The 10,321-nt window shown below is 44.3% G+C and overlaps 1 protein-coding gene across 6 annotated transcripts in view; it reads right to left on the bottom strand.

The window, feature by feature from the left end:
- Positions 1-1,268: 1,268 nt before the first annotated feature.
- TFAP2B (transcription factor AP-2 beta) overlaps positions 1,269-10,321 on the bottom strand; it is a 34,755-nt gene continuing 25,702 nt past the window's right edge. For 2 of the 6 annotated variants that reach the window (XM_074820247.1, XM_074820251.1), the window contains one exon: positions 3,940-9,544. In XM_074820247.1, the coding sequence (XP_074676348.1) occupies positions 9,244-9,544 (301 nt within the window). In that variant the 3' untranslated portion in view covers positions 3,940-9,243. Of the gene's footprint in view, positions 2,739-3,644; positions 9,545-10,321 lie in introns of those variants that run through there. The other 4 variants (XM_074820249.1, XM_074820246.1, XM_074820250.1 and 1 more) reach the window with 4 other exon arrangements.

Here is a 10,321-nt window from a genome sequence, read left to right as displayed (position 1 = left end):
GAGAAATACACACGCAAACACACACACACTCCTTTAATTTTAGTGTTGTTTGGAGGGAGCTCCGAAGTAATTGCGGTGATTTCACAATTGCGTGAGATTCTGGTGTGGGTGGTTTGTTTTTTTTTTTTTTTGTCTTCCTATTAAGGAAAGAGTATAGAGACACTCTTAACTCGTAAATCCCCAGAGATTTCCTTCTCCCTCCCCTCCCCAGAAAGCGTTCACAGGAGGAGGAACGACTTGCTGGAGGGGAAATCGGGGCAGTTCTCCCTCCGCTGCCCCGGGGCCCCGGATCAGGCTCCGGGCCCGGCTGGGGGGGTCCGGGGGGGTGCGGGAAGCAGAGTCCTGTACTGGGAGGGGAGCGCCTGGAGGACCGGCCCTTTGCACCAACTGCAGTCTTTTGCAAGGGTTTAATTCCAAGGAGATTGCTTCTTTTTTTTTTTTTTTTTTTTTTTTCCCCCCCTTAATTCATAAAAGTCAGTAGCTGTGCGCGAATAGGACCGACTCCGCACGACGAAGCGGAGCTGCGCGCAGTTGTGATACGACATGTAACACCATGTCCTGGTAGAGCTGTGCACATACACAGGCACACGTCCAGCTACAGGGAAAAAATGTGTGTGGATGACTGTTTACGAGAGAGACAGAAAAAACAAAGGAATTCAGTGAATATATTGGTACTGGGGATTATTTAAGACATTTGACTAGTTCCATCATAGGGACACCAGATGTTATTTATGAGGTCTCGTATAAATGTGGGCCATACCATGCAGGTGGGGAGGGAAAAGAGGGGAAGGAAAAAAAAAAAAAAAAAAAAGCAGAAGGAAGAAAGAAAAGAAAGGAGTTCACCCCAAAGGGATGAAAGACAAAAATGATGTTTATGACTATATAAATCAAGGTGAAGTTTTGTAATGGAAACTAGAACTACCTAGAGTTTAAAAAAAGAGACTGGGGCAAGGTAGGAGAGATGGAGAGAAGGTCCCCGCTGGTCATGACTGGGAAAGCAGATTATAACATCAGACCGGTGGGGAGGGGAAGTTTTGATGAGCTAGGTTACTGCTGCTATTCATTTATTTTTAACCTTAGCTGGGGGACAAGTTAGAAGAGGAGAAAGATCAGCAGAGAGAGGAAGGAAAGGAGGAAGGAAGGAAGGAAGGAAGGAAGGAAGGAAGGAAGGAAGGAAGGAAGGAAGGAAGGAAGGAAGGAAGGAAGGAAGGAAGGAAGGAAGGAAGGAAGGAAGGAAGGAAGGAAGGAAAAGAAAGAAGAAAGGCTGAGAAAGATAGATTGAGAAAATGAGAAAGAAAGAAAGAAAGAAAGAAAGAAAGAAAGAAAGAAAGAAAGAAAGAAAGAAAGAAAGAAAGAAAGAAAGAAAGAAAGAAAGAAAGAAAGAAATATATTAAAAGAGCAAGAAAGAGAGAATGAGGGAAACTGAGAAAGAGGGAACGCGAGACACAGGAAGCAGGAGAAACGAAGCAAGCAAGAAAGAAATATTATAAAAGAAAGAATATAAAAGAAATTAAGAATCTGATCTTGGCTTATTGAAGACCTTTGGGAAAATGCAGTAGAGCAGAGGAGATCAGCAGGAATATTTCTTCTTTCCTGACACTACATTTGCAGACCCACTGGTGTGCCAGCCCACCCCATGCACCGCCACCTGCAAACCGGGGGGAGAGGCAGGAGACCCCGGCCCCGGGGGAGGCAGGGCACACCGGCAGCCTCCCGGAGCAGCCAACTGTGCTTTAGTATAAATATATACGTATATGTGCTTTGAATTTGCAACTTCGAGACTGTGGCCGGGAGCCTGGGAAACTCGGGGTGAGCCCTTCCTCGTCTCGGCGGGTCCCATTTTAAAGGGAGCCCTCGGTTTCCACAAGTGGGTGCTTCTGCTGAGTTATAAAAGAGCTTTTCCTGGTGCATTTGGGTTTTAATCCCTTTTTTACATAACTGTTGCACAGTTCTTGGACAACAGAGAAACTTCCTGATCCCCGCCTCGCCCCCCAAACAACCCTCCCAGACTCCGCTGAGAACTGCGAGAGCTGTTTTGAAAGGTTTCATGCAAAACATATGCTCTGCTAAAAATAATATCATCGGTGCGATTAAAACAAAAGAAAACAAAACAAACTAAAAAAAAAAAAAATAAAGAGCAAAAAAAAAAGCATGGCATGCAGCCTGCCTTTTGGAAATCAGCTCCAGTGTCGCTGGTTTTCCCAGCACTCCCTGCCCCGGGCATCCTTCGGCCCACACCTGCCCGCAGCTGGGTCAAAGGGGCTGGGGAGGGGAGGTTTGGGGGGTCCCCACTCCTCGCCCTGCAAAGCCTCGGTCAAAAGGAGGAAAGGGAGGGGGGGAAGGGATTCCCTTTTCTCTTTTTCTCGCAGCTCCGCTGCTCCCCCCACCTCATTTTCCCCCTGCTCGGACCCCGGGCGCTGCTGCTCCCGTCCCCGTCTCCCCCCACCCTCTCCCTCCATCCCGGGCCCCCCAAACTTGCTCCGGGCGTTTTTGCCATCACACCACGGAGAGAAAGTAGGTCACGGCTGAGTCCAAGCCTGGCTGAAGCCGAGACAACCGAGTCTCGAAACCTCGAAAGCTTCCCCATAAAACAGACTTTGGGGTCGTCGTTTACAACGCTTTTTTCTTTTCTTTTCTTTTTTTTTTTTTTTTTTTTTTTATGATGATGATGATGATGATGATGATGTTTTATTTTGGAAACCTTGGGCGATCAGCTGAGTCGGCTCCTGTAGTCCAAGCTGGAAGGAGAGGGAGAAGGGAGGTAGTTTGGAAGATGGAGGTGGGGATGGATTTATTTTTTGCTATTCCCCCAACCCCCCTCCGGGAGAAATATTAAGTTGCAAAAACCGATCCACCGCCTGTTACGGCTCCTGCATCTCTCCATCTGCGTTCTTAAACCACCGCTGCCTCTAAAAACCAACAGATAAAACCCAACCCAGACAAGTCTTCAGAGCGGGTATTTAAAATAGTTCACGGCAGTAAAAGCGATGCTTTAAACCGGTTTCCACCCTCAGGGCTCCCTGTTTGAGCACACGTGTGTGTTTGTTTTCAGGGTGACTGTGGAGGGTTAAATTGACAGTCCTTTCCAGCCTCCGATTTACAGGCAAAAAAATGGTGCTTTCGATAATAACACTGACAAAAAAAAATTAAATCCTCAGGCCCTAATCTGCCCCCCTCCTCCTTCACCCAACCGCAGGGTAAACCCAGAGTCACTCCGGAGTGGCTCCGGGTTAGCCCTGGGGATCCGGATCTCCCCTCAGCTCTTCTTCCCGAGTGTCGATTATAAACCTAAATAAAGCCGATTTGGGAAGGGAGGGGAGGGGCAGGGAGACAGAGGAAGAGGGTGGTTTGGGTTTAATATTTCCTTTTGCTAATTACTGGTGCTGCAACTGTAGACCTAAAGCTAGAAAATAATCACGCGTAGTGAATACGAACATCACTCCCGATCTGTATATAAGAATATATATACACACTCACACACACCTATACATAAATGAAATGTACAGTACCATAGCAGTGAGGGGAAAAAAAAAGTTTTCCTGATTTTGAAGGCTTACATACCATTTTCTTTTAATGGTTAATATTTTGAAAAGAAAAAGATTTACTCCTAATTCAGCTGGTAAAAAGCAAAATGAAACGAAAGCTCACGTTAACATGACATGAGGTTTATTATAGGTCTGTTTAGAATGAAGAGGTAAGAGTGGTAAAAATATGGACAATTTTGAGTCAGACAGAAATAAAATACCAACATTTCTGAGAAGCAATATTTATTGTCTTTTTTTTTTTTTTTTTTTTTTTTTTTTTAATGTAGAGACATGTCCTGAATTTCCCCAAAGCCTAGATTGGGAAAATAAAGACTTCTTGGCGTTATAAGTAAATCCGTCTGCAGAATCGAAGCAGCACCAACATTCAAAAAAACTGAAGAGGAAAATACAACAAAACACAACAATCTCTTTTTTTTTTATTCTTATTCTTATTATTTATGTAAATCAGGTCATCACTGGACAAGAAACCAATTTCTACCCATTACCATAACAGCTTGTCTATAAAGAACAGAAAAGATTCAGATAGGATACTATCTAGTCAAGCGGGATTTTTTTTGTTGGTTTTGTTTTTTTCTTTTTCGTTCTTTTTTTTTTTTTTTACTTTTTGCTTTTAAATTCCCCCACCCATTCACAGAGGTATAGATTCACAGATAAATAACCCAAAAACTACTTGCTCGCCATATTTACACATTCCCGTTAAATTAAGCATAAATAAATATATACAAACTCAATACTGAATGCCTCTCCGCATTTCTTCTCAGGAAGAGTCGATAAACTGATATTTCTCACTGCATGGTCAGAATTTTCAAGAAGAGGAGGTGAAAGGGATCATTTGGGGCATAAAAGGAGAATTTTTAATTTTTATTTTTCTTTCATCTTTCCAGTTTCTCATTCGCTTTTTCAGAGCTTTACATTTGTTTGGGTTTTTTTTTTTTCCTTTATTTCTTGCTGGCACACAATGTTTCGTCTCTCTTGAAATGTTCAGGAGTTTGCCAGTGTGTTTGGGGATATTTCCTTTTACTTTTTCCCTTTGTATAAGAAAATATACTATTTGTAAAAAGCCTACGGTCTCTCTCACACAGGGAAGCCGGAGGGGAGGGGGAGTTTGGCCGGATTGATCTGGCAATGCTTACGGCAGCTGAAACGAGCACCAAATTCTCCGAGAAACATATTAAAACAGAGCCGAACAGGTCTGCTTGATAAACCGGTCAGAAAGAGATGAGCAGGGGAAGGGAATAAGCCCTTTGGGCACAGCTAAAGGTCTTAAAACCATCCTCTCCCCCTCCCTCCCAGCCCCAAATGCAAATTTGGGGATTTTAGGGGAGGTTGGTCTGGGATGCAAAGGGACTTGAAACAGCTTCTCACAGAGAATTTCTATTAGGTGGGACAAGACACGACCCGATTTTAAATAAATCATCGGGTTATAAAAGGATTCCCATAAAATTGGCTTCTTGTTTCCTTCACACCTTGTGTGAATAACAACCACGAAAAAAATATGTCAGGGAGCATACGAAAACAAAGAACTTTCCAACGGAAAATAGAGAATTGTTATTAAAAAAAAAAAAAAAAAAAAAAAAAAAGAGTGAGACTAAGAATAAAATAAAATTTACAGCAACCCACCTGTTTGGTTTGAAAACAAACTTTTCACAGTCTCTCCTCAAACTTTTCCCTTGAGTTAAAAAGCAAAGCTGCCGTGTTAATCCTCCTGTTTATTGATTTATGATCCCGAGGAAACCAAATCTTTTAATAACTCAATTATCAGATAAACATCTGAGGTGCCCCGCCAGCACAAGTAGTTGGGCTGGGAAAGTGCAGGGGAGCAGGGAAATGCCTTCCAGGGGGAGGGTGAGTTTAGTTTTTGGGGGACCTCAGTCCTCAGCACTGATAGGAGCCACCGAAAAATGGATGTTTCCCTCTGGGACCAGCACTAGGCTAGGGGGGAAAAACAAAGATGGATATACTCCCATGCCATGTTTTCCTCCCTGCTTGCACTTAAATCAGAAACCTCGTGGATTTTGTCTCTGTACTTTGGGGAGCAAATGGGGGGCATCCCACTGAAATCAGTGGGAATTTTACATTTGTCTTTATTTCGCCTGAGTGAAGCACAGCCTGGCATTTGCAGTCTGTCTCTTCCAGGTAGAAGGCACGAGGGGCAGATCCAAAGTTGCCAGGAATCAACTGAAACTCTTCCCTCAACCTTCTCAAGGTTTAGGTCCTGGTCCAGGCGACCGAACCTGTGCCTAGGGGAGATTTCAGCAGCAGCAGCAGGATCAGGCCCTCACACATGCGTGAGCATGTACACACGTGTGTGCAGGTCTTTCCCCAGGAAGTTGCAAGTGGTCCCCTCTCCTCATTAACTCACAGTGGTGGTGAGATACTGTCTTCTGCAGTTAAAAGGAGCATCCCCAACATCTCTCAAAGACAAGGAAGGACCATCCCCACCATCCCCTCGGCTGGATGCTCTGGGGTGGCGGGGAGCAGGTCCCCATGTCCCTGCGTGCGCAGCTGGGGAGGTGGAAGACTGAGAGCTAACTTGGGGTCTCCCCACACCAGGAGCCCCAATGGGCTGGGTGATGCTGGAGGGCTGGGCCCATGGGCTCCTCACAAAGGTTTTTTGCAGAGGGCAGGCAAAGCAGCATTCAATACGTTGTGCTCTGCTTCAATAAATGGAACATTCTCATCAGGCAGAGAAGGGACATGTGCTTTCAGGTGGTGTCATTCATTCCTTCCCCAATACACACACACGTACCCCTTCCCTTTCCCGCACATCACTGCTGGGGCACACCCTGCACTGGGGCTTGGACTGTCCTTCCCCAGGAGCTTGCTGAAATTGGGGATGGTTGGCAGGGGGTAGGTTTTGGAGGACCGGGGGGGTGCCTGGGGGGTGCTTTTCAATCTGGGGGTCCCCAACCTGTCAGTGGGGGATTCATGAGATCTACATCACACAGGGATCCACAGCTCCTCTGGTGACGTCCACAGGGACATGCCAATTACCAGACCCACTACCAGGGACTTGCCAGGGTCGAAGACTACCTCCAACTCATCCCAGCAGCCCATGGAGAAGGCTGCCTGCCTCAGTTCCCCCTATTCTCATGTGAGATTCCCCACAGCACTCTGCCCCTGAAGAACCACAGGTACATGAGTGAGGAGCAGCTCCAGGGGAGCCAGTGCTCCTCGGGGCTGCGTGATTCCTGGTTGTCTGTTGCCACACACATCCAACTCACAGGTAGGGAATAAAAGCCAAGACCTTCACTTGCTGCACAAAGATTTGAAAAGCAGAGCAGGCCCTCGGCTGTAGCCATTTCTCAGATAGCTAAGGACACTAAGGGTGACAATCAAGAGGCTCATTTGCTTTTTTTTTTTTTTGTTTTAAGAAGATTTGGTTAGGGGATGTGGAGAGTATTGCTGAATTTTTTCTCCCCCACCATTCACTTCAGAAGGTATCTAGAAACTAAAACAAAGCTAAGGCTTCTCTTTTGTTTCTCTCAGAGCTCAGGTGTGCCTGCTTGGGTTGGTGGGATTGAGTCCTGCAGCTTTAACAGGGATCCTGGGGGGAGGCCTGACCCCACTGGAGTTTTGCCAGCGACTCCAGGAGATTTACCCACACCCAGTAACTGTTCTGACACAAGCAAAAAGATGTGTTAGTGCACGAACCCTATCCCACTGAGAAACACATGCAATTACCCAATACGGCAGAATCCGAACAGAAATTCATATCCTTACACTTCAGCATTATTTTTACCATAGAAGACAAAGAAATGTATGTTAAAAAAAAAAAAAAAAGAAGAAAGAAATCAGACTTCCCCTCCACCCCCCCCAAATCATATGCATAAGACATCCTGTCACACACCAAACCACCGAGAAAAACATTGGAGTTAAGAAGTTTTTTCCCCCTACCACAACGACTTGTTCTAAAGCAAGAGTCACAAGACATTTTTTTAAAAGCTTTCTAAAAGAAACAGATTTCCTCAGACTGAGCTCAGAAATCAGGATATTCCCTGGCAAGCCCTCCCCACTCCCATCACGAGGAGCCAGCTCACATGGCAACCCTTTCCTCCCTGGGTACAAAACCCTAGTGCCAAGCAAGTGCAGTAACATTCAACACAGATCTTATTTTCTTTGCAATATTACACCTCGATTTCAACCTATATTTTTTATCTCATTCAAATTATTCCCTTTGAGCTTCTTTAAAGAAGTGCACCTACAGAATTCGGAAACAACTGGCTTTGATTTGAAAAAGCAAAAAAAAATAAAAGTATCAGAATATCAGAATTGTGGATTTTTTTTCTCTGTACCTGATATATTGTGTAGGGATCTCTAGTCCTCTTTGAAGAAGCTCATAAGCCAAGCGGGCAAAGCTTTAGGAAACAGAAGAAAATAAAACAGTGCATACTCCTGAGAAAGAATTACATACTCATATCACTCATTTTTTGTTGTTGTTAACAGTTCTTTAAAAATGGGGGAAGATATCTCACACACACTACTCAAGAAAATTAAGGACTGAAACATTGGCATAGTTAGGAATATAAAACTCCCTAGAGAAAAAGAGGAGATCTCAGAAAATTAAGAAATCAGATAGCGCTGACATTTTACCAGACCTTACTTTCAAATTTTGCAACCCTGTATAGACAAGGCATTTTACCATCAAAGGAAAGTACTAAATTACAGAGGTATGTTTGCATGCATGAATATGTGTGGCTATACACACATATTAAATATATATGCATATATTCATATATATACATATATATACAAACATACATAGGATACACACGCACCCTTATCAAGTTATGTGTGTGCATAAGCATACACACACACATACGCACCCACACGTCCATACACACCTGTAAACGCTGGTAATCTAAACAGAGAGTCTGTCTAGACCAGGAAAATCAAAAAAGTTCTTAGAAAATTGTTAGTTAATTCGACTGAGCTACGACGGCTTGAAACTTTCCAGCTAATGGCATCTAGTGTTAAGACGCTGCCATGAACGCAGCTCCAACTGGCTGGTGGTGATGACTCCGGGAGAGGTCTGTGCGCTCACCTCTCCGCCTTTCCTAGTCTAGACAGAACCACGGTGGTGAGATGAGATGGGAAGAGTTGAGGGGAATGAGGCGATGGGGTTGCTCAGAAAGGAACGTTCTGGGAGATCATTTTAGCTAGGGTGGAGACGGGATGTTGTTCAAAAAAAAAAAAAAAAAAGAATAAAATAAAAATAATAGCAAGACAGACCGTGCAGCTCAAGAAATCAAAGCACTGACACCAAAAATGTTTCTCCAATTTCTTCCAATAAGTTATTCATTTCTTTCTTTTATTATTATTATTAATTATTATTATATTCCCCTCCCCCCAAAATCATTATTTTAAAAACGTGAAAGAACAGAAGTGGGAAAAAAATCCTGGTGGTTGTCTTCACATGTTCCTGGCAAGAGACTCTGAACCACTGGTCTTGCGCCATTGTGCTCCTCTGATCTTAAATTATTGTCTTTCTTTTATTATTATTATTATTATTTTATTATTATTATTATTTTGTCCTACCTAATAGAATTCTTCCAAAGCCCAATCCAATATTTTTAAAGCTAAAATTAAGACGGTTTTGTTTTAAAGGATTATCTCTCTCTTTCTTTTCTCCTTTTATTTATTTAACATTTTTCTTTTCCTTTCTTTTATTTTTTCCCCCTCTCTCTCTCTCTCTCTCTCATTTTCTGTGTTTCTCTTCCTTGTCTCCAGTTTTACTACCTGGTCCTTCGCCAGATGTGTGCCTGTTAGCAGTGTTGTTGTTCAAGAACATCTTGTCCATGCCTTTGAGAGCTTCAGTCAGGTAGTTTTGAAGGGCCGTGAGGGCAGCGCAGATAGCGGGGGCCCCAAAGCCGTGAGTGATGAGGCTGAAGTGAGTCAAGCAGCTCTGAATGCCCGGTTCCAAAATAGGGGTGGGCCGGCTGTTTCCAATGGGCGTCCTGTCCTGGGCCAAGAGATCTGTAAATTCTTTACAAAGTTGCCTACACAGAAGAGAGAAAGGCAGAGAGAGGAAAAGAGAGAGAAAAACGCTGGTTAGGCTTATCCCACATTTCTCTGAGACAAACAAGGTTGAAGGAAGGGGCAGGTTCAGGCCGAAGCTGATCCCAGGGCCCAGGATAAGACCTCTTTGCCACCTTCCTTTCCCCTAACAGTGCCTAGGGACCGGCCATGGTGAGCCAGAAGAAGTTCTTCAGGAGAGAGGTTTCTGCAATTGCAGGACACCAGGTCTGGAGATAGAAAACTCTCCCATAGCCACAAGGATGCTTCTGGGGAGGTTTAGGTTGGCTATTAGGAAAAATTTCTTCATTGAAAGGGTTATAAAACATTGTAACAGGCTGCCCAGGGAAGTGGTTGAGTCACCATCCCTAGAGGTATTAAAAGACTTGTAGATGTGGTGCTTAAGGACATGGTTTAGTGGTGCACTTGGCAGCGCTAGGTTTACAGTAGGCTTACAGTTGGACTCGATCTTAAAGGTTTTTTCCAACCTAAATGATTCTATGAGTCTATGATTCTGAAGCATTTGGAAAACTCAACCCTGCTTGGTGAGTCTAGAAATTCCCAGGCTGAAAGGGAGATGTGCTATGGTTCTGCCAACCACCCATCTTCCTGGAGGCCTGACCCTGGCTCAGAGAAGCTCCCACCAATGTTGCTCCTGAAGGAAAGCACAGCCATGCACCGAGAGCAACTGGGTGGCACAGGGACATGGTGCAGGGAAGAGCCAAAACAGAACCTCCTCTGAGACTGCTCAGGCTGGGTCA

The sequence above is a fragment of the Strix aluco genome, chromosome 3 (assembly GCF_031877795.1).
Source record: "Strix aluco isolate bStrAlu1 chromosome 3, bStrAlu1.hap1, whole genome shotgun sequence".
NCBI lineage: Eukaryota > Metazoa > Chordata > Aves > Strigiformes > Strigidae > Strix > Strix aluco.
This window is presented reverse-complemented; position numbering and strand designations above follow the sequence as displayed.